This window comes from Ambystoma mexicanum, chromosome 6q (genome assembly GCF_040938575.1).
Source record: "Ambystoma mexicanum isolate Mex_15411 chromosome 6q, UKY_AmexF1_1, whole genome shotgun sequence".
NCBI lineage: Eukaryota > Metazoa > Chordata > Amphibia > Caudata > Ambystomatidae > Ambystoma > Ambystoma mexicanum.
Genome location: NC_090937.1, coordinates 15720490 through 15744504, shown reverse-complemented (window position 1 = coordinate 15744504; position 24015 = coordinate 15720490). Strand labels below are relative to the sequence as shown.

Sequence of the window (24015 nt, the reverse complement as noted above, 5' to 3'; positions counted from 1 at the left end):
ATGAAGTGCGAAGTCAAAGAACTGGTTTTTAAGCTCGGCAAGCGGACCTCTACACTTGTCGGGCGAGGTCGTTTTTTATCGGCTCAGGCTTTTCAGAGTTCTTGTCAGAAGCTCCTACTGTCTTCTTAGGTGGTTTTACCGGGCAATCTCGAAGAAAATGCCCAGAGTTTCCACAATAGAGGCACAATTGCATTTGTCGTCTTCTCTCACGCTCTTTCTGGGTTAAGGGACCTTTTACGGCCCCAATCTGCATAGGTTCAACGGTGTCGACCCCTTTGGCGTTGCTTTGTGTTTTTGTGAATACTCGGGTTTCAAACCTGGATCGGTCCACCTTTCTGTTGTGGAGCCTATGATCCAATTGGACCACCAAATCAATATATTCCGAACAGTCCTGAGGAGGCTTCACGACCTGGGCAAGGACTTCTTTAAGTTCACCACGCAGACCTGTGTGAAATAGCGTGATCCTTTTATCCTCGGGCCATCTAGTTTCCACGATTAACCTATTAAAAGATGCATTGTAGGCTATGAGGTCCTGGTTGCCCTGTCGCAGGGAGAGGAGTTCGTTGTCCAGGGCCTGCCCTTGGGAACGTCTTGCAAAAAGTCTCTCCATACTCGCCTGGAAGGCTGAGAAGTTCCGAAGAATTGGGTCATCCTGTGTAACCAGAGGGATCGACCAATCAGCGGCGCTGCCGCTAAGATACGAAAGTACAAAGGCTACCTTGGTCTGGTCAGTTGGAAAGGCTGCGGGTCTACAAAGAAAGTGCAGTCGGCATTGATTTATAAACACTGCAAATCTTTTAGGGTCACCAGAAAAGCGTTCAGGTGGTGCCAATGGCACATTTCCAGTTAGGTTGATTTGAACGGGATTGGTTGAAGTAACTGGGGTATAATTCCCCCCTGAGTTAGGTAGAGGAGTTTGCCCCGCTTGACTCTGTAATAACTGTCTGGCGAGATCGTCAGTTCGTTCTTTTGACATTATCAATTCCCTCTTAAGGGCGTTCGTTTCCTGGCGAGCAGCATGGACTTCAGCTCTTAATTCCCCCAACAACTGGGCCAATTGGTCTGTGTGGGAAGTTTCCAAAGCGCCTGGGTAGGAGATTATGGGTAGGCTTTGCGTTCTGTAACGCTCACCTGATTTCCACGGAGGCGCTGACCCAAACTGGACTGCTACAGTTGCTTCTATGACTATGATGAGGCGTAGAACTCGGAAGACGCTCTGGGCAGGACCTCCGAATAGTGACTGTCTGGCTTGTAAGGTGAGTTTTCTGCAGGTGGAAGCAAAAGGGGTAATTACAAGCTGGTTGGATAAGTTCTCCCACCAATCTTCTGCTTTTCCCACTTCTTGGTTCTCGACTGGTCTCCACGAACTCTCACCTTTGGTTTAGTAAAGCCGAGCTCTCCATCCTGCTTCTGGTGCAGGGGCGCGTGGAATCCAGTTACGTCACTGGATGATTTCAGTGTTTAGGCTCAGTGTCCTATTGTGAATTGTGGCCGTTTCCAAATGGGCGCCTCTGATAATGTCTTTTCCTTCCTTTCAGGTGCCGAAATGCTGAGGGCGATGCTGCCGCTGCTGCGCGTGAAGAAGCGCGTAAGAATTACTGAATTGTGGCCACTTCAAAATGGGCACCTCTAATAATGTCTTTTCCTTTCTTTCAGATGCCGAAATGCTGAGGGCGATGCTGCCGCTGCTGCGCATGAAGAAGCGCGTAAGTATAACTGAGTTGCGAACCCTTCGGCTCGGACACCACTAACAATGTCTTTTGTCTTCCAGGTGCTTGGGATGCTGCGGAAGCGAAGGCCACGGTGAACTCCGGTGTGATCACGGATGGATAAGGTATGCGAGCGCAGCTGCGAGCGTGTTGCCCGTTTTCTAACCTTATGTCTTTATTTGCAGGTTGTCGGAGACTGGACTCTTGTGGCTGAATTCTGGTGAGTAGATGTTCCTGTGCCTTTTCTTCATCCACAGGTTGCTGCTCGAGAAGCTGAGGGTGTGTCTGGACCTGGAATGCAGGAGCCGACTCGGTGAGCGTCCTGCTGCTGTTGCAGAATAACGCGAAGCACGTGAATTCTATCGGGCATGGTTTAAATAGTGGAGAAGTGCTTTGGTGCGTATTCTTCCTCCAGCCTCACCCAGGTAAGAAAAGAGTTCCAGTGTCAGAGGATTAGCATCAGCCCCACCCAGATAAGAAAAGAGTTCCTGTAACAGAGGATTCGTCCCTCCCAGCCAGTGGCTGGGACTTCACCCAGCTTGGATTGTTCTAGGTGAGTATGCAGCATGGTCTGCCACAGGTAAGTCCACCCAATCACTACTGCACACTTTAAGAATATGAGCCCGGCGCCCATGGCGCCGGGACTGTGGTTCCTTATGAGCCTGGCGCCAGAGGCGCCAGGACATGGTCCAAAGGGCCCCTGTAGGGGTCTGTTGGAACCGGGGGTGTGGATGATGAGCCTGCTTCCGGGGACGCTGGGCCAGTCTTGGCTCCTCGGGAGTAGCGCTCATGACAGCATGGAGCAGGGACCTATGTATTGATATAACCGATGAAAGATGGGTGGCCATGTGCGGGCGCGCCCGGGAGGTTTCCCTAAATGCAAGGTTTTGCCAGATTCAATTCAAAGTTCTGCACAGGTTTCACTACACCCCTGCCAGGCTTCACATGTCCCAGGACCACTCGCCCCTTTGTCCCAGATGCCACACTGACAGTGCGGCTACCTCCACATGGTCTGGGCCTGCCCCAAAATTTCTGTTCTGGGTAGAGGTCTGCAAGGCTATATCTGATGCTCGAACGAACTATTGAACCGAACAGTACAAGCTGCTTATTCCATGAGTTGCCGTCGCTCCAAGGAAGCAACCGTAAACTTGCTAGTCTCTGTATGCTTCTTGCTGTATGTTGTATAGTGTTATGGCTTAGACCAGCTGCCCTCACTATAGAGCAATTGCTCTGCGATGTTACGTGGGCATCAGATACAGAAGAGCGTTGGGTCTCTCTGCAGCCGGCTGGCTGCATGCCTAGGGACATATGGCCACCTTTCCGGACATACCTGCAGACTGTAGCGGCTAAGGGAGGGGTGGACATTGATTCACCAGACCCACCCCCCCCTTCATCCCCACAGGTTCTCTGGATACAGCCGATACCAATCAGTACCTCGAGAATTAATGTCGTATCCTATGATGTGATAACGTAGTGTGACATACCTGAGAAATGCTGTAATTGTATGTACTCATACCGACCTGTGTAATGATTCTTTTTTGATTGCCCTTGTTACCTTGTCAAGCAAATAATAAAGTCTAAACGAAAAATGCTGTTAGGAATGAGGCTCCAGGTTACAACAATGCTGTAATTGTCTAAAAGGCTTACGAATTGTCTTTCAGGTGTGCTAAACCAGCTAAGACTCTTTGTTTTCCTTGCAAAAACCAAAGAAAGGTGCATTTTAAAAATTGTAAAACAGGATTCACATGACCGGTTTTACCAAACCCAGGTCACTTAGCTCAGGTAGAATTTTGTTCCCATTAAAAAATATAATTCAGTTATGTGATTTTCAAGAAAGTTATTTGGCAGCTGACTTTGTCCAATAATTTTCTGCCGCCAAGGATGCCAATGAAGAGCCAGTTTCTTCAGATCTGCTATTTAATAGCAAATGACATGCAAATATTTGGCATGTGAAATACACAGCCGATTCAAAATTTTGATTCAAGAACAATTGTACATGTTTCTGCAATGAGCATATAACTATCAAAAATCCTCCTAAACAGATTATAACCCTTCACAGATCGCTCATAAGTAGTACCCTTGTGGCGATACACTTACAAATATCAACCTCAATTAAATTCAAATGCATTTATATCACTGTTAAAATGGATTTCTGAACTCTGACCTGGAGGGGCAGAGGTTCAGAAGGCCAGCCTAGTTTCTTGGAACAGGGTAACTTCTGGACAAGCCAGACCAATCAGGGTAGCGATGGCGGCGGTCAAGACTAAGTCTCAAGAGGGGCGAGGGTGACGGAAAGACCTCAATGAGCACACAAAGCAAGGACACTTACAAAGTACTCCAGACAGGTGTTCTATTAAAAATATAGACATTTATTACAAGGCCTTTGTAACATCGACCATAGCAAAGAATCACGATAATACTAAAGTAAACCAACACATCACAATCAATACAATATATATACAAGACCGCGGCGTCTAAGGAGTTAGGAGCACGTAATATGCAGACCACCTAGATGGGGAGGAAAACAGCCAGTGCAAGTAATCATTAGACCCAGTTTGACATCTGAAATACACCTAACTAGGAGGAAGTCCGAGCCCTACGAAGAGAGGAGCCTTATGCTCAAAAGTACCTGCACGCGCTGGTGCCAATGGACAAAAGAGGGCCTCTTCAAGGATATCAGTCATTTCAAGAAGGTGAATGAAGCGATGCAGAACAAGTCCCCACTACTCAAGCAAGGCCTCCACTTGTGGGCAGAGGCAGGGTGAGTGTGGGATAGAGTTGCTAGAAAAGAAACGGGCTCCTGCGCGAGGGGCCACCGGTTGGGGTATGGACTACTCCACCGGTCCCCAACGCAGGCAGACCCAGACTTCTCCAGTTCAGTTCACGTTGCTGGCAGGTTCAGCTGCGATGATCAGGACGTCTCGACACCGTGTAGATTCTGTGTAACAGGATGCAAATTCGAGGGTGTCCCAAATGCAGCAGACGTGCACAGGTTGTTACCACAGCAGGGCAACACGGCAACCGCGTTTACTCTGGTCCGGGCGCACTCGTCTCACTTCAGACCTGGGAATGCCAAGTGTACGAATTCGGTGTGAGGGTGCCGTGGACGCAGAGCAAGCAATAGACCAAGTTTCGAGGGCTTCCCCGAAACAGCGGCGGTGACGGAGCAAAGCATTCTGCGTAAACTGGTCAGCCCACTGGTTGGCCCAGGGACACTTCCGGAGAGGCTTACTTGCAGGGTTTGATGAAGGTGCCGGGAATAGTTGATCCCACTATTCCAATGGGTCGAAGCACCTTCGCAGACCTTCTAGGACGATCAGATGCAGATGGGTCTCGCAGGACGACAGCAGTTCAGGGTGCCAAACCTTCAGCGGGTCATCAGCGGTTCCTCGACTCAGCTTCTTGTTGCAGGATACTTGGCTCCTTATCCCTTGTTCAGTGTGAACTCAGGAGATCGACATGGTAGTGGTGTTTCCAGCCTCCTCTTATCCAAAGTTCCCTTCGCGCCAAAACGGAAAGGACCCAATGGGAGATCTGCTCACAAACACTCACCCGATACGTGGACCTATCACGGACCACAGTGGTCCCAGGCATTCAGGACACTCTAGACTCTCTGGCACCCAGGATGTGTATTGGGAACAGACATCCCAGCCCACATTCTGGAGGCACACACAAGGCATGCAGAAGCCCGCGAAAGCGTTGTTTCGCGGGAAAGTGCATGACCAAATAAGGACTGCCCCGGGTTGGCTCGACCTGGGGGAAGGTGAAGGGGCAAGACGGTCAGCGGACAGGACAAAGAACCTCGTGGCTTGGCCATTTTGGAGCCAGGCCACTCATTTGTGCCAAACGCGATAAGCGCGGATAACATGGCAAAAAAGGGTTCAAAACACAAGAGAAACGATAGCTGCCACCAGTCCCGTCCGTGACACACTTGCACAGTTCATAATAAGTCCACTGAGAGTTTCTAGGGCCTTTGGAATGACTGGAGACTCAAGAGTGCGGTAATGTAAGTTATGGTGCACTGTTTCATGTTGCACAAAAGCTGCAACATGAGGAAAGGACTAAGGGAAACAAAGTCTCCCAGTACTGACTGTCTTAAGGGCATGTCAGTTTCCCCATAAGAATTGAGCGAAAGCCCAGGAGTGCTGCGAAGGCTGAGCTTCTCTGGCAAAGTCTATATCAGGGTGTAAAACAGCAGCAAGAAGTTTGGGGGTTGCCACATGGAGGGAAAATTAGATTAGACATGTCAATGTCTCTGGACCCATCATTGCGCACCAATGTGTAAGCACATACTATGGATAACAAACAAGGATGGAGCGCAAAATAAAATATAGGGACAGTCAAAAATATCATAAAAAGGGGTGAAACATTAAGAAGCAACACAGTAGGTATTAGCATACTTGATAGAAAAACATTTGACCTTTTTAATTTGACTGAATTCTTTTGATCGTTTTATCGGTCAAATTAAATAAAAATAAATATATGGGGAGATGTAAGGGAATAGGTTAGGGTGGTGGGAGCAGGGGGCCTCCCCCTGCATTTTCGACCAGAAAACCAACCAAACAAAATTAGGTCAAATTGGAAAAGGTCAAATATTTTCGATCAAGTAGACCTAAACCACACAGTATTCAAGAAGTTGGTAAAGGTAAAGGTAGTTTAGCACCAACTGCCTTCTACCTGACCAGTTTTGATCAGTCTTCAACAGTCTTGATGTTAGCCAAACAACAAACATTAATACAAGCGTAAAATATGCAAAAAAAAGAAACTGAAAAAGTAACCAACCAACCCATCCTCCATGGCAAACGCTGTCAAATGAATTAAGCAAACCAGCAGGTAGAATGATTTACTTTAAGACTACAGAGGAAGTCCTTGAGAGGGGGGGGGGGGGATTTGGGGAGCAGTAACGTGCGTTAATTGATGTTCACGAGTCTCTTGTAAATAATGCTGCAAGTTTGGTTTGTATTGTTTATTTGTTTTAAAAAAAAAAATTGTTTAAAAAAAAAGACTACAGAGGAAGTCTGCCCCCCCCGAACCCCAGCAGCTTAGAGATAAGGATATGATATGGCATTTATAACGCGTCTACACACAAGTGTTTCAAGTACAGCAATGATGGAGACAGCAAAGTGATAATGGTGTAAATGTGATAAAATACAAGCAGTCTCTTGCTACAATCGAGGTACATTCATCACTAAAACTGCAAGCACTTCTGTGAGAAGAAGCTAGAAAATACTGCATTAACTTAACTATATTCACCAAAGAAATGTTAAATTGCTTCACCTGTTGGTGTCCCAGATAATCACATTTCCATCAAATCCTGATGTCACCAATAGTCTTGTGTTTGTGTCATATTCAATGTTCTTCACCCAGCTTGTGTGGCCATGTAAAGTACACACTTTTGTGTTCAATTTTCGTAGGTCCCAAAGTGCAATTGTAGTGTCATCTGAGCAAGTGGCGAATAGTCTGTTGTCAAGAAACCTTATGAAAAGAAAAGTATAAAAATATTTAAAACAAATGCTTATTGTTCATATTCTTTTGGGGGGATTGCAAATAAGGGATACCAGTTCTCTTAGGGGAAAGATAACTACTGGCTAACCCAAAACACTATTTATTTTGTTTGTTTATTTTACTTGTATAGGACACCTGACCCAGGGGTATCTGGGCACTCCTAAATAAGAAGACTGCTGCAGATTACAGTAAAAAACACATATTACATACATGATTTCAGTAATGGACATATGTTTGTTTTATTATGTGTAAAGCGCGCCAGACCCAAGGGTATCGGGGCGCAACAGATACAAGAATATGCAAAGCTTAGTTACAGTGAGTCACAAGGTTACAGGCAGTCATAAAAGCAATACATTACTATACATTATTATACAAGCAGGATATACAGATATTTACAGATATTACAGGTATTGTGCATAGAAGTAAGGTTGGCATCATGGGATTATCAGGCAGGTGTTGCGAGTTGCATTTTGGTCACACAGTCATGCAGTTAGTGGTCAGTGGATTTTAGCCATAAAATAGTATTCGTTCTGAAATTCTGGTAAGGCTGGTCTGCTCTTAGGGAGGGAAGCATGGAGTTCCATAGTTTTGCCGCTTTAACAGGGAAGCTATTGCCACCAATCGTCGATAGTTTGAATTTGGGGATGGACAGGCAGTCCAGGTTTATTGATCTAGTTGGTCTTGATGTCCGTTTGTGGAATCTTTCAGAGAGGTAGATGGGTGTGACGTTGTTAAGAGATTTGTGAGTGAGCGACACAGTTTTTAATAGGATTTTGTCATTTGTCTGGAGCCAGTTGTTCTGTCGTCTACTCTCAGAGATGTGCTCTCTTCTGGAGATACCCAAGGCTGCTCTAAGGGCATTGGTTTTGCAGGGTTTAGATTCTGGTAATGATGGATTTGTTGGAGCCAATGTATAGGGCGTTACAATAGTCCAGGCGGGACAGGACGAGGGCTCTGGCCAGGATGGTACAGCTATTATTTGAGAGAAATGGCTTGCCTGTTCTAATGAGTTTGCACATGTACGCCGTGGAGGACGTTAGTGTGTTGACCTGTTGAGAGAAGGATAAGGTGGAGTCGAGGTAAACGCCTAATGTTTTTACCTCTTTTCCTACCTTAATGAGGTTGCCTTCAATTAGGAAGGAGGTGTAGTCGGGTACTCATTTTTTTAGTTTAATGGGGGTTCCTAAAATGATGAGTTCAGTTTTATCATCATTCAGGCATAGGCCATGCATGGCCATCCATGCCTGGATGATGTACACTTTATTTACCAAGGCCAAATCCTTGTTGTAATCCCCTGTAAGTGGGAGGGGTATCTGGGTATCATCTGCATAGTTAGTGTAGGTGATACCAAGATGGTCCAGATCATCGAAAAGGGGCTTAGTAAAGATATTGTACAGTGTAGGCGAGACGCAGGACCCCTGTGGCACCCCGCAGGTGATAGGTATTGGATCAGCCGCTGCTGAGGGCGAGAAGACACTCATTGTTCTGCCACTTAGGAAAGATCTAATCCAGGTTATGGCATCTTTGGAGAAGTGTGCTGATGTGTCGAGATGGTTGCATAGGATTGTATGATCTACCAAATCGAAGGCAGTTAAGAGGTCTAAGAGTAACAGTAGAGCTGATTTGCCACTGTCTCTAAACTCGTCGACTTGGGTTTTTAGATCGATGAGGGCGGTCTCAGTTCCATGTTGTGGGCAGAAGCCTGACTGGCTTCTAGCAGGTGGTGTAGTTCCAAGTATTTTTGAATTTGCATGTAGGCCACTTTATCTAGTATTTTTAGAAGGAACAGGACTGTTGCGATTAGCCTATAGTTGGTGGGGGTTAAGGGATCAAGAATAGTTTTATTTAGTAGTGGGAGTACCCACGATTCTTTGAGGTTAGTAGGGATGGTGCCGGTGGCAAAGGATGCGTTGATGAGCTTGTATATGAAAGGTCACCGGTCTCGAGCCGCGGGCTTGATGGGTTGTGCTGGGCAGGGGTCACCCTGGCAGTTGGTTGGTTTGAGAGATAGAATAATTCTTTCCACCTCGATGATGGATACTTGAGAAATTAAATCGGATGGGTTGGTTTTCAGCGGTGTTCACAGGTAATTTAGATGTGGGTGGAACATTTAAGGATGCTTTTTTTGGGATATTTCATTTTGTAGTGTAGATACTTTATTAGCTAGTGCGTGTTGGATATCTGAGCACCATTTTTTATCTTTGGTGCAAGTGTCTGGTATTGCAATGGGAGACTCTAGTTCTTTAAGAATTGTAAATAATTCTTTCATATTGGAGTTAGCTTGGAAGATACGGGTCTCTTAGGATTCCCGTTTAGCTAAGCAAATTTCTTTTTTGTAGAGTGATGAGTTTTGTAAGCTTTAGTTTGTTGGCTTCCGATGGTAGTAATTTCCATGCAGCCTCGCAATTTCTTTTTTGTTGCCTCAAGTTTTTTAGGAGTGGTGTAAACCATTTGTTTAAGTATTTTTTTTTGCTTACTTGGTCTCAGTTTGAGAGGGGCAATCTGATCTAAGGAGGAATCCATAATTTTGTTGTATTCATTGACCATGCTTTCCGGGTCAGTGTTGTTAGGAAGTGAGTTGAGGGTGGGGAGAACAGCAGGGATGAGCCTATCCACTGTGATGCTCTTTTTATTTCTAGTTAAGGTGGATGGAGGCCTAGGGGCAGGTATTGGGGGGTGGTCTGTTGGTGGATAGTGTAAATGAGAGTAAGTAGCGGTCAGTCCATGGTAGAGGAAGTGGAGAGGAGGTTTGCATGGCAGTTGTAGTCTGCTACCCAATCTAGTATTCTCCCTTTGCTGTGGGTGGGGGTTATGATTCTTTGGGAAAGGCCATTTTATGATATGTTTGCCGTTGCTAAGGCAGAATGATCCGAAGGGTCATTGAATCCCAAGTTGAGGTCCCCAAGTAGTAGTACTTGCATCGAGCTTTTGAGGTTACTGGAGAGTATAGTGTGGATGTCTTCCTCAAAGGTCCCGGTTGGGCCTGGGGGGCGGTAGATTAAATGGATATTGAGGGTCTGGGAGTTGATCAGTGGTAGCTTGACAGAAAGAACTTTGCATGAGTGGATGTCGTAGGAGGGTCCTAATCTCATGGAGAGGGTGCATTTGCAGATAATGGCAATGCCTCCACCTCTGGTTCCTTGTCTATCTAGAGTAGATACGTACGTACATACATGGAGAGATAAGTACATTTACAGTAAAGTGGTAGGATACATGAGTAGCAAATCAGATTAGTTCTTATTGAGTAGCCAGGAGATGACACTTCTCCTGACATTTGCAAATACTTGGATGGATTTAATGTCGGATGGGAGTGTGTTCCATAGTTGGGAGGCCATGACCGGGAAACTGGAACCACCTGCTCTTTTTAGATTGTATCTATGGACCACTAGGCAAGAGGTGTTGGAAGATCTAGTAATTAGAGTGGAGGATCTCAGTGTAATTTGTCGGTGAGATACGGAGGGGCTAGGTGGTTCAACGCTTTATGGGTAAGGCATAGAGTTTTGAGTTCGTTCTTTTCTTGTATGGAGAGCCATTTGCAGAGTTATCTGGTAGCTGAGATGTGCTCTCTTTTAGGTATATTAAAGGCAGCTCTGAGTGCATTTTTCTGCATTATCTGAAGTTTGTTGAGTATAGTATTGTTGGCACCTAGGTAGAGACCATTGCAGTAGTCCAGTTTGGATTGTATGAGAGCTCTGGCCAGTATGAGGCAGCTGTCAGAGGACAGCAGGGGTCTGCAGGCCCTAATCAGCTTGCATGTGTAGGCAGTAGCTGAGGTGGTCATGTTCACTTGTTTGGTTAGGTTGGAGGTAGTGTTGAGGTAAAAACCTAAGGTTTTTACAGCTTTGGCGATGGGGATGTGGTTTCGATCTATGCTGATATTTGTTCATGTTGGTAGGTGAACCCACTAGGAGGATTTCTGTCTCATCATTCAGGCAGAGGCCATGGAGTGCCATCCATGCCTGAATGATTGTGTAGATTTCGTGTATCCTTAGTACGTCTGTGTCATAGATGCCTGTCATGGGTAAGAGTATCTGGGTGTCATCTGCGTAGTTGGTGTAGGGGACACCCAGACGTTCCAGTTTATCAAACAATTGCTTGTACAGATATTATACAAAGTGGGCGAAACGTATGAGCGTTGGGGCACGCCACAGGCGATAGGTATAGGGTCAGCCCGCTGCCGAAGGCGAGAAGACCCGCATGGTCCTATTGTTGAGGAACAACTGAATCCAGGTAATGGCGGTACTCGAGAAATTAGCTGTCATGGCAAGGCGATCACAAAGTGCCTTGTGGTCGACGACGTTGAATGCTGCCGACAGGTCAATGAGCAGTAGGATGGCCATGTTTCCTTTATCTTTCAGTTCGTCAATCTGGCTTTTGAGGTCAACAAGGGCCGTTTCAGTCCCATGTTGAGGTCTGAAGCCAGATTGTAGTGTTGCCAGTAGTTTGTCTCTAAATGGTCCTGGATTTGCAAATATGCAACCCTATCTAAGATTTTTAACAGGAAAGGGGCCATAGTGACAGGTCTGTAGTTAGTGGGAATTGAAGGGTCTAGCGTTTGTTTTTTGAGTAAGGGGAGTACCCACGATTCCTTCAAGTTACTCGGTACAGTGCTGCTAGAGAATGAGGCGTTAATTCGTTTAGTAATGAATGGAGCCAGGTCTCTGGCCGCATCTTTTATGATGTGTCCTGGACAGCTGTCACCTTGGCAGTTCGATGTTTCAACGAGGCTATAATTTTTTTGTACCTCTGGTACTGCTACGTTAGTGAATTTAAAGCCTGTAGGTTGAGGTGATGAGGTAGAGAGTAGCGGTGTAGATGAAGCAGGAACAGTTAGTTGATGCTGTTTGTCTGCTATTTTAGTCTGAAGTCTGGCAATTTTATTAGAGAGAGCGGTTTGGATGCTTGTGCACCAATTTTTGTCTTTAAGACAAGTGTCCGTGGGTGGGTTAGGGTTTTCCAACTCTCTCAGGATGTTGAGCAATTCTTTAGTACTGGATCCTGCTTGGTTTATTCTATTGGTGAAGGAATCCCGCTTTGTGCGGATGATCTCGTCTTTGTATTTAGTGGCGATATTAGCTAGGTTTGTTTTGTTCTCTGAAGAGGGGGTGTTTTTCCAGAGTGTTGCAAGTTTCCTCTTTTCAGTTCGTAGTAATTTAAGGTCAGGGGTGAACCAAGAAACCATATGCGCTCTTGGCTTACCTCTGCACATTTTAAGCAGAGCGACTAGGTCTATGGCTTTGGCCATGGATTTGTTATATGTGTCTACCAGTAAGTTAGTATAATTCGTGAAGGGCAATGCACTTAGTGCAGGGATTACTAGAGGTAAAATAGCCTCAGCAGTGATGTTGCGCTTGTTTCTAGTGAGACACAGTGGTAACAGGGCATGTTTTCTTCACTAGATTATTAATGCTAAGCTCAAAGAAAAGAAGGTAGTGGTCGGTCCAAGATTGGGGTAAGGTCTCGTTCATTGTGATATTACAATTTAGGTCTGCTACCCAGGTCGAGTATCCTTCCTTTCTCCTGAGTGGGTTGGGTGATTTTTTGTATGAATCCATGTTAGCTGGTAGGTTATTAGGGTCAGTGTAGCCTAAGTTAAAGTAGCCTAAGATTAAGTTTTGCGAAGTGGGTTTGGTATTGTCAACAAGTAGTGTTGTGATGTCTTCCTTGAATGATCCTATGGGACCGGGAGGCCTGTATATTAGGTGGATTGTAATAGTACTTTTGTGCGACGTTTGGAATTTAACTGAAAGAAGCTTGCATGATGAGATGGGAGTTGAGGGAGCTATTCTCATGTCTAGCGTAGTTCTAAAGATGATGGCGGTGCCTCCTCCTCTAGAGTTCGGTCGGTCCGCTCTGGTAATTGAGGGACTGCTAGTACCAGTGATGGGCCTGCAGCATGCAGCCAGGTTTCTGTCACTGCGAGGAAGCCTAGGTTATTGGACTGAACGATATCTGCAATCTCAGTAGCATGGGCTAAAAGAGACCTGACGCTTATTAATGCTCCTGTGATGGGATGCTTCTGATTGAATGGGGGCTATTGTTGGTTGTGGGATGTTTCTGATTGATGTTAGGTCTTTTTTTATTTAGTTTAGGGTCAGTAAGTCCCTTGGGTGGGGGGGGGGGGGGGGGTTGTACATTTTTATGGCTGAGTTTGACCAGCTGGCTATGAAGTGTGGGAAGCCTAGTGCGGAGTCTAGTGTTTCTGACATTGGAACTGGGGCAAGTGGTAGGTATACCTGTGGTGAGGTTAGGTGTATTCTTAGTGATGGATGGGGCAGGGGACGTACCCTTAGTATTCCAGGATGAGCTTGGGCATAGATTGGGTAAGAATAGTGTCGGCCTAAGTGTACTATCCAGGCTGAAGGTGTTCAATGCAGGTAGGAAGGGGGTGGCTTTGATCCTAGAGCCTAGGGCTGTGGCAGAGCTCTGGTTGGGGCACCGCTGTTATTGCATCTAATCAAAGTTAAGTAGTTGCCTGGTGTCGGAGCTGGCAATAGTGAGTATAAAAGGGATTTGTACACCAAGCGCTCACACACATCTTACTCATACACACTACACTGCTTGCTTTTAACCAAATTATAAATCTGCATCTTTTCAGAAATAAAATGAGAGCCATCGGTCACACTACTTTAACCTTAATTATAAAACACATTTTGGATATAGAACTGACTATGCAGACCCTTCAGGATATTGCAGCATGAAATATTTTGGGGCATTAAAAAGGCACGGTTTGCAGCATAAAATTGCATTTATTGCAGCATGTTTTCGGGGCCTCTCAATCAGGCAACAATGCCGCAATTTATGCAATTGTGTGCTGGAAAACTTGTATTTGTTATTCAAATAATATTTCATGCCTTAGCGGGTCATGATCCCCCTGAACTCTAATGATTTGCTAGCTCTGCCAGGCTCAGAGAAGGATGCCCTATGGAAGTCAAGAGAAACTTTCTTTAAATAGAAGAGCAGAGAAAATGGGTATGGATAAGGGAGACTGAGGAGGCAGGACCAAGATGGAGAGCGATGAAGTCATGTTCAAACCCGACGGGCTTATTCATCCTGGGCTGTCCGAGTGCACAGCCTCAGCCCGAGGGGCAGACAGCATCTTGGTCAGAATGAGAAAGCCTCCGGACAAAAGTCAGGAGCAGGCTGAAAGCCGAAGGTCCCCATCCTAGTATTCCAGGCAAAGTTATAACAACAACAAAGACTGTTTCCAAGATGTTGACCTTCATTGGCAAGTCATGCCAAGACCCTAGAAGAGTATTAACAGGGTCCTTCGCTTTGGTCAGCAGAAGCGGTTAGAAATCACTTGCCCCCTCACAAGAATTTGGGATATAGCTGGACATGTCCATGAACCCACTCATGTTGGCGTGTTGGGCACAGAGGACAGTCTGACTTCTGGCCGATGCCAATAGCACATTGTCAGCCGGAAGGCAGAAAAGCGTCCCGATTCAGATAGATTGCCACCTTGCTGTGTGCTGCCAAGTGCTGCCGACTCCTCCATCCCTTTGCTACGGTTCCCTTCACTTACGTGCATGGGAACCGGAGGCGCAGGGTCCTTTTTCTTTAAACACTGTTTAGGCAGCAGAGGAGCCCCAACGCCATTGTAGGGAACAAGGACACCCCGCAACCCCAGCTCCCCTTGTTCACTAGTGTTAGGGAGAATTCTATGTAAAGGCTAATTTCCCAAACCTAGTGAGTCCCCCAGCAGCTTTGCTGGATTTTTGGGGTTTATTTTTTCTCCTGCTAAGAGTGAGATTCTTTTCACTCCCACTCTTAGACATGATTTGAGGTGTTCCTTTATCTTTCAATGTGTTTTATGGGCTATGAGGTCTTTTACTCCATAGGGTCTCATGTGTTTTTGATGTGGGTTACACAGCACCCTCTGTGCCGTAACCCAGGGGTGTCGTAGCGACCCCCCAACATAGACTCCATACCCTGGGACTGACTACTGTCTCCCAGGGCATGTAAAGTCACCACTGGCTTTACTAGTCCCAAATTATGAACAGAAACCAGTACAAACCATAATATTGTGGACGTACTGGTCGGGGCAATTCGATTGCCCCGGGGTCTGTTGTTCGAGGGGGCACGTCTCTGTCCCCCCTGATCGAGTTTTGGCTGGTGGCAGTGGATACTACTTTTTATATTCGACCGCGAATATATCTCTATGGGATTTTCCCATTGTTCGAGGCTACCAACTTTAATTATTTAATTCTTACAGCCTCGAACATACCGCCGGTATATTTATTTAATATTAATTCATCGGTTGGTATTTTTTGCCAGAACTCGATTCTAAAATGGCGTTTGTGTTCTCTTCAGTGACTCCAACCCAAGTCGAGCCCTTTGTTCCACTTTTTGGCGGGCTTCTCCACAGAAGCCTCCAAAAGTGGTGCCACTCTGTCTGGGTACCACAGGGGGTGTGGGAGGGGGTTTAGGCACCCTGGACTGAGTTACCTTGGTAACTCAAGTCGCACTCTTGTGTGATTGGCCCAAGTGGTGAGCCGGCCGGCTCACCACTTAGCATGTTTGATTGACAGCTAGGCTGAGTGAATGGGGGTGTGCTGCATAAAAGCAGGGCTTTGGGGACTGGAACTTCAGAAGTCGCCACAGGACCTAAGAATCCGAGGAGGGAGAAGCTGAGCCGACCTGCAACGACGACACCACCGGTGGAGCCCTGCTGAACCGTCTCACCACTTTTCCTGACAGGAGATCTCCGGTCCGGAGAGTCTTCCTTTGACTGGTGGGGATAACCAGTTTTGCCTTCTTTTCACCTTCCTGGAGCATCTCATGTCCGCCTTGCCTGTGCCAAGCACCCCGGCAACCGGAATACCACGGTTTACCACTACCGCGAAGAGAAGGGTAGTACCTTTTAACCGAAGAACTCCGCGGCTGGTTTCTTCCCTGGCAGTGCAACGACCTTCATCTTTCCTCCACGGTGAGACCTCTTCCTCTGGACGAAACACCGACTTGCACCTGCTGCCAGGAATAACTGTCCCCGCTGGAGCTTCCTTCACACTTAAGGTACTATGTCCCGCCTGGCTTCCCTTGCGACAGATCGTTTGGGGTGACAGTAAAGCCTCGACTTTCTAACCTGGGCTAGCCTGGGACAACCTAGCTAACTTTTCCTGACTTTAATTTCATCCTTTTTGTGCGAACTACCTACAAGACTCTTTGGGCATAACCCCACTGTGTGACCCTGGACCCCTTCTGCTTGCTCTCTCCAAGAGTGGGCATTGCAAATGACTTCCTTGCTCTCCAGTAGAACTCTGCCTATCCTGCCTTACTGTGGTTCTTTTAAAAGTATTGAAACTTGTGTGCTTCCTTAACTCTGCCTTTTTCCCTCCCTTTCTTTATAACTTATTAGAGTGTCATCTTATGTTAAGCGCTCACCTCTGTTTGAAAATAAGTGGCGTTTCTCACTAAGACTGGTATAATAAGTGAATAGGGTTGTATATATATATGACAGTGACTGTGTGCTGAATTTACTTACCTCTTTTTGCTAGTGTAAATCACAAGTGTGTCTTTAAATAAATAATTATATACTTTTACACCAAAGCTCTGGTCAGTGCTTGCTTGTGCTACTGTATCTCTGTACCTATTGTGTATACTCTACATACTGCCTAACTCTTCTTGAGGGAAGTCTGACTGCTCAGCCACAGCTACCAAGTGAATCTGTGTGGTACAGACTGCTACCAAGTGGGTTTACTGCCAAACACCTGTAGTCTTAAATCTTTTGCTGTGGTCCCTAAGGGAACTGCACAGTTTTCTGCCTAACAACTAGAACGGCACCGAATGGGATATTTGTTCAACATTTTTGGCTGTTTGAAATTTTCATTCAGCCGAAATTCAAACTAATATCCCATTCGTTTTCTAAGGATACCAAGCTCTATAAACCCTATTCAGATCCGGGGCCCGGCTCCTATTCACTTTTCCGAAGAGCAGAGGGCTCTCTTGACAGAGGAGCAAGCACTGGCGCAGAAAGGAGCCCTATTACCAACAGTGCACCATCCTAGGAGCTACAGCAGCAATCCTGTTCGAGTGCAGAAAACAAAAGATCAGGATTTATCAATCTCGGGCAATTTACCGACTGGGTGGTTATCTGGACTTCAAAATGGACAGTATTCATATGTTATGGGACTCTTTTGCTCCAGAGAGATTGGTTAGCAAGATTACACTTGAAGGGCGCATACCTTACCATATGATTCATGGACCCCATCGCAGCGTCCTACAATTTCAATGTAAGGGCAAATGCTGGGAATCTGCGAGTCTGCCCTTCAGGCTTTCTTCAGCACCTTGGTGCTTCCTGAAGATGATTAAACCAGTCATGGGAGCTCTGAGGGAATGCAGAGTTCATATGATAATATAGCTGGATTTCATGATTTTCGTGGTGGAAGACAGCAGGATCTTAACAGGGTCTAATGGCAGTGTATCTGCTCCAGGAGCCTGGCTTGATCCATTGGAAGACATTTGCTGTAACTCCTGCAAAGGAAATTGAGTTCCTGGTCTTTTCCTTGGAGACAGTCACAGCGACTCGCAAACTGCTAATGGAGACTCTTCCGAATGTTGAGCGGGAGATTGGTAGTTCTGGGAGCGGTAATCCTTCAGAGATATAGCGAGGGTTAGATCTCTTTTCCTCCACTCAGGTTCTACTTCTGGGCCCTATTGGCATCTACAAAGACTAAAGATCAGGTACCTTCACAAACATATCCTACTCGCAGAGGTTCTCCCTTGCCCCAGCAAAGAGTGGAGTTACAGCAGCTTGTGCATACTGAGCTCTTGGGAAGGCAGAGCTATCTTCTGCACAGCTCCAGACCTCCATCTATTCAGACATGAGCAGCAGTGTATGGACAGCACATTGTGGTTTGGTCTTCACAAGAGGAAAATGGTCAGCAGCTGAGTAGGAGTCACAAACTTTAGAGCTCTAGATAGGCTCCATTGCAGTGAAAGCTTTGGTAAGGGATTGTGTAGATTTCTGCCTCCTGCTCAAGATGAACAATTCAGCAATCCAATATATAAAAAATGTAGGAGGGATAAGGTTCACAAGGCTCGCTCAGCTAGCGAAGGACCTTTGCCATTATTTTCTAGGGAGGCACATTTCAGCAACAGTGGAATACATCTCTGCATTGTCTGATACAGTCACTGACTGGAACAGATAGCTTGGACACACCAGACCCTGGAAATTGGATGGAGGGATTTTCACGCAGCTGCTTATGCACTGGGGACCCGTTCTGAGAGCTTTTCATGTCACAGCCCCAATTATTCAGTTTAAGGCCGGACACAGCTGCAGTCTTCTTGGATGCATAACACCAGACATTCTAGAGTGTGGGGAGGTCCATGGGGATGGATTATGCTACCCCTTTTTGCAATGATCGCACAGATTTTTGCAAAAAACCTGGATGGTTCAGGCAGATAGTCGTGGTAACCTCCTTCTGGACAGTGCAAGAAAGGTGCCCAGTGTTAGAGATCAGTTTTAGGTATAATCCCCCCTCTCCTTTTGTGACCCCCCCCAGTACTTTTTGCTGGACTTCTGGAACTTTCTTATCCTCCAAAATGAGGGGAGTCTTTTTTTCCCCCTCATTCATTCTTTTTGCTTGGACCATGGGAGCCCTGTTCATTGTGTTTTTTCCATTATTTTATGGAGACATGCTTTCCTCCATTACTTTTTAAAGGCATCTTTTTCACTTTTGCAGCACACAGCACACTATGTGCAGTGTTGCTAGGAGCCCTTTTGGTTCTCCTTTTTATATTGTTTTATAATCCTTAAGTACTACTGTTCTCAAGATTTCCTTTTCAGAGATCAGCACACACCACCCTATGTGGAGCGCGCGAGGGGTTGCCTAGTATCCCTGTCTCTCTGCTCCTGTAACATTTCTGTTACAGTAACGACCCTATAATTATGACTGTTGGCAGTGGACGTGTTCTACAGACCTTTGTGATATTTTTGCTGAATTCCCAGCTCCAGCTATGCACAGAAGGGTCACCTTTGTTCAAACATGTTGTCTCCTTCCTTTTTTCACCATTTCTTGTGTGGTTGATCTTTCCTGGTCCTTCTATCATCCCGGGAGGTGGAGGCCCTGATTTGAGTTTCGTCTTCAGCGGGAACCCTTTCTGTAGCCCGCTGAGGCTCCAGTGTGTCTGTGAGGACAGGAAGCATGGGTGGACCCCAAAACTCCACTAGTGGTGTGCTTGAAAGGAACCAGTTCCCACTGAGGCGCTGGTTGTCCTGTTGGATAGTGTAAGGGAGGCCTGGTATCAACAGTAAAACAAGTGACCACAGTTGAAGCGTGTTTATTGAACGTCAACAAGGGTACGATAAACGCCCATCTAATCCTAAATCTAAAGATGGGAGCAAGCTACGACCATCAAAAAATAATAATAGCGCAGTCCTAGCTGTGTCTTATCAAAATAAAAGGGCCTATACTAAAAAAACTATTGCCAATCTTTACCTTTTAATACAAATAGTGTTGGGTAGTGTTTATGGAAAAGAAAGCAGTGTTCACAAAAAATGATACATCAGGCCTCCCTTCCCCTCGTTTTCAGCACGGGACAAGGCGGTTCACTCAGTGTAGCACAATTGCTGGCTTCTTTAGCACGAGGATACAATTCTATCCTTAGCATCAGGGACTTCTGTGCACAAGTCACTTTGCCTGTCTAAGTCTCTTCATGCAGAAGGCATGATGCGTCAAAAACAAACAAGAAGTTCTAATCAATTCAGATGATTCACTATTCACCCCGTTTCCCCCTCAGCCGGGCTCAGATCCCTTTAATACAATGATAGTCACTATGGATCCCCCCTCTTCCAAGCTCAGATCCTCTTTCACAATGTTCATAGGATATTCTCTCTCAGGTGACTAACGGTTCACCCTGGATCCTTCTCAGTCGGGGTCAGATCCCTTTCTTAATACAATTAGTCTCCCTTAGCCGAGTTCAGACCAATTTCAGTTGGCATCAAAGACTTTCCTTTTTACATATGCCAGCTTTCAGTTAGATAGCCAACAGAGACCTTCAAATGAGCACCCACGTGGAGTCGGACCACTCTGTTTACGGTGTCCGTCTTGGCTTCAAAAGTTCAGTCACTCACCTGCTGTTTGATAATATTGCGTCACTTGTGAGAAACCGGAGGGTATTCTCCCAAACCAGCCTTGAGAATACCTTATTCAGGTGGCCTGGGAAGCGCTGATGCTCTCAGACCCCAACCCCAGGAGACAACGAGGGAGAAAGGATCATCTGGATGGGGGAAACTGGGGTTGTGCTCAGGGAAATGCCCCAGCAGGGACGCAGTATTATACCGAGGAAAAAGGAGGTCGAAATCCCTAAGGGCTTGGTAGGCTGTATGACATCTGCCTCCCTTCCTCCCGTTGAATCTCTGACTCCGATCCAACGACCCCACCGTAAATAATAAATCCACCAGGATCCCAAACTCCATTTCAGCCAGAAACTCTCTCTCCCAGAATCCCTGTTTTCCAGTATCCTTCCTGAATACTCCGTCATTTTCCTTTCTGTCCTTCTAATTATTATTTTCAACACCTTCACGGGGCTCAGACAAAACACTACCATGCCCACAATTCCCTCTGCTCCATTCATGATAATCATCCCGGTCATTCCCATTTATTTCGCAAATCCTCTCAATCTCACTCTTCTCAGTTTATCAAACCCCTTGCTACACCATTGTAATGTCATATAACACCTTTTCCCCAGCATACCCCGTAGGACAAGCAGATACACTAACCCCTCCTCTTTCCGACATGACTACTGTCTTATCCCATGAAAGACAACAGGCTAATGAAACAGTTTACCTAACATGTCCAAACACCAGGGTCAGACAAAGTCAGGCAATTGATCCTCGACGAGTGTGAACCTCCTTCCTAGGAGGTAGTATCTAAGGTGGGTAATGGCCCACTTGATAGCAAGGGCCTCTAATTCCAGCACAGAGTACATTTTTTCACGTGGGAAAAGATTGCGTCTCGTAAATAAGATAGTATGTTCCAATACGTCACAAATTTGTGACGAGACTGCTCCTAGCCCTGTAAGGGAGGCGTCCGTCTGTAATACAAATTCCCTCGAGTAACTTACCTTTAGGATCGGGTTCTGGCACATGGTTCGTTTTAGGTTGTTGTAACATACATCGTCCTCGTCAGTCCAAAAATTTTCTGGGGTTTGGTGCTCTTTAATTTGTCTGTCAGCCTAGCTGCCCTGTTCGAGAAGTTTGGGATAAACCTACAGGAATAACCAATTAACCCTAAGAAGGCTCTGAGGTCTCTTAGTTTTAGGCATAGGGGTATCTAAGATGACCTTCACTTTCTGCTTTGAGGTTGGACACTACCATACCCTACAAAGAAGCAGAGGTATTTCACGGCTGATTGGGCCAGTCTGCATTTGGATGGATTGGCAGTTAGGCCGGCTTCTCCAAGGGCTCGCATAGTAAAGAGATGGAAAAGATGGTCTTCCCAAGTTTTACTATAAATGACTATATCGTCAATATAAGCTCTGCAGAAATCAGAGTAGGGCTGTAATAGTCTGTCCATAAGTTGTTGGAAAGTGGATGGAACCCTGTGTAAGCCAAAAAGGCGGACTTTGAACAGGGGCGTCCAGAAAACTGTCTTTACCTTATCAGGTCCATACACTGAGAACTGCCAGTACCACTTGGTTAAGTCTAGGCTAGATAGAAAAGTGGCGTTTGAGTCTATTAATCAGGTCGTCGATGCGTGGCATGGGATAGGCATTGAAATCGGAAATGGCATTCACTTGGCGTGAATCTATGCAAAACCTCCAGGAATGGGCAGGTTTTGTGATCAATACTATAGGAGGACCATGGGCTTTTAGAGGGTTCGATAATATTCGCTCTTATTCACTTACTCAACCACTGTTTAAAGGCTTCCGGGAGTCTATATGGTTTCAGATGCACCACTTTTCCCTTGGGTGATCTAATGTAGTGATAAGTGCCTTTCACTCTTCCTGGTTACTCCGAGAATACATTGGGAAATGTTATAACCAAAACCTTTACTTCTTCTTGTTGATTAGATAGCTCTTGAGGAATTCATTCAAAGTTATCTATTTCTTCTGGTACCAGATATGATAGTATTGTGGCATTGGTGGCAGACGGGTTTTCCTCCCACTCTTAAGAGATTTATGTGATATAGATGGATGTTTTGTTTCCCGTCAGGTTGTTCTACCTTATAAGTACAGGTTCCTATTCGTTCCAATATTTCATATAGCCCATGACACTTGGAGACAAGTTTGTTTTCCGAGGTAGGCAAGAGGACCAATACTTTTAGTCCTCTGGAAAACTATCTTAGGTTTACCTTTTTGTCATAGGTGGACTTTTTTTGGGCTTGGGCTTTTTCCATAAGAGGAAAGACTAGATTTCAAACAAGTCTCATATGCTCTCGCAATCTGGTAGCGGTTTGCCAAAGGGGAATGGGTGCATCTTCCCAGGTCTCCCGGAGCATGCCCAGGACATCTCTAGGTTCTCTACCATAAAGTAGTAAAAAAAAAAAAAGGCAATCCAGTGGATGCCTGTGGGGGTTTCCTTACTGCAAATAGTGCCCAGGGGATAATATGGCCCCAGTCCTTCCCGTCCTTATCTACCAACTTTCTTAGGATCATTTTGAGTGTTTTGTTGAATCTTTCTACCACTCCATCTGTTTAGCGATGGTAAACTGAAGTTTGTAAGGTGGTTATATGGAGCAGCTCCTTGACTTCCCCCCCATGAGCTTGCTCATGAAATTGGATCCATGATCTATCAGGATTTCATTAGGATAGCCAAACCTGGAAAAATATGGTAGGAGGTGCTATAGAATCTGCTGGGTGGTGTTCCGCATAGGTAATGCCTCAGGGTATCTGGTCGCGTAGTCAACAATCGCAAGGACATATTTGGTGTCCTTGTCTAGAGGTTTCTAAAGGTCTAATGATGTCCATTCCAATTCTTGAGAAAGGGACTTCTATTATTGGTAAAAGATTCAGAGGGGCAGGCAATGGGATGAGAGTACATGGTTTTCTGATATATTTCACATGCCTGAATAAAGTTTCTTATATCAGCATGTATACCTAGCCAGTAAAACATCCCACTGATGTGTGCCTGGGTCTTGGATCGTCGTAAGTGTCCCCCCGTCAGATGAGAAAGTGCAATCTCTAGTGGGTTTTGGGGATTACTTGCTAAATTTTACTTAAGCCTTCTGCAGATGTTTCTTTTCAATACAGCAATCCTTGCTTTAAGAAAAAAGGACTTCCCTTCTCTAATCCCTACCCTTCAGGAACTGCTTGTCAGAAAGCCCTTTCAATAATTCATTGTGCAATTTCATCCCCACTATGTACTTCAAATGGGATTCCACCATGGTTCTGTAAGAGAACCTTTATGTCTTGCAGGAAGTCGGGATCGATGACGCCTGCTAGAACGTCTACACCGAATTACCAGGCCAGGCCAGATTGTGGGGCCAATCTTAGATAACACCCAGGAGGGGGTATCAAAACTAAGTCTGTGGGAATAATTCCCCTTTTCCCCTGGAGGGATAGTAGACTCTACTGCTACAGATATCAAAGCCTATTGATTCTTGTGTAGCAAAAGAGGGTTCTGAGGCTCTATGACTACACTTCTGGAATTTTAGAGTTCCCCAGTTTGTTTCAATTGATAAACATCCGACTCTTGACACCACATGTAAGGAAGGCATGGTATCAACAGTAAGACAAAAGTGACCACAGTTCAAGGGTGTTTATTGAATTTCAACAAGGGTACAATAAACACCCATCTAATCCTAAATCTACAGATGGGAGCAAGCTATGACCATCAAATAATAATAACTCAGTCCTA

General features: G+C 45.7%; 1 protein-coding gene across 2 annotated transcripts in view; it reads right to left on the bottom strand.

The window, feature by feature from the left end:
• The window catches only part of DCAF10 (DDB1 and CUL4 associated factor 10), a 525958-nt gene that overhangs the window by 266312 nt on the left and 235631 nt on the right, over window positions 1–24015 (bottom strand). For both annotated transcript variants that reach the window (XM_069630373.1, XM_069630372.1), the window contains exon 3: window positions 6987–7184. In XM_069630373.1, the coding sequence (XP_069486474.1) occupies window positions 6987–7184 (198 nt within the window). The remainder of the gene's footprint in view (window positions 1–6986; window positions 7185–24015) is intronic.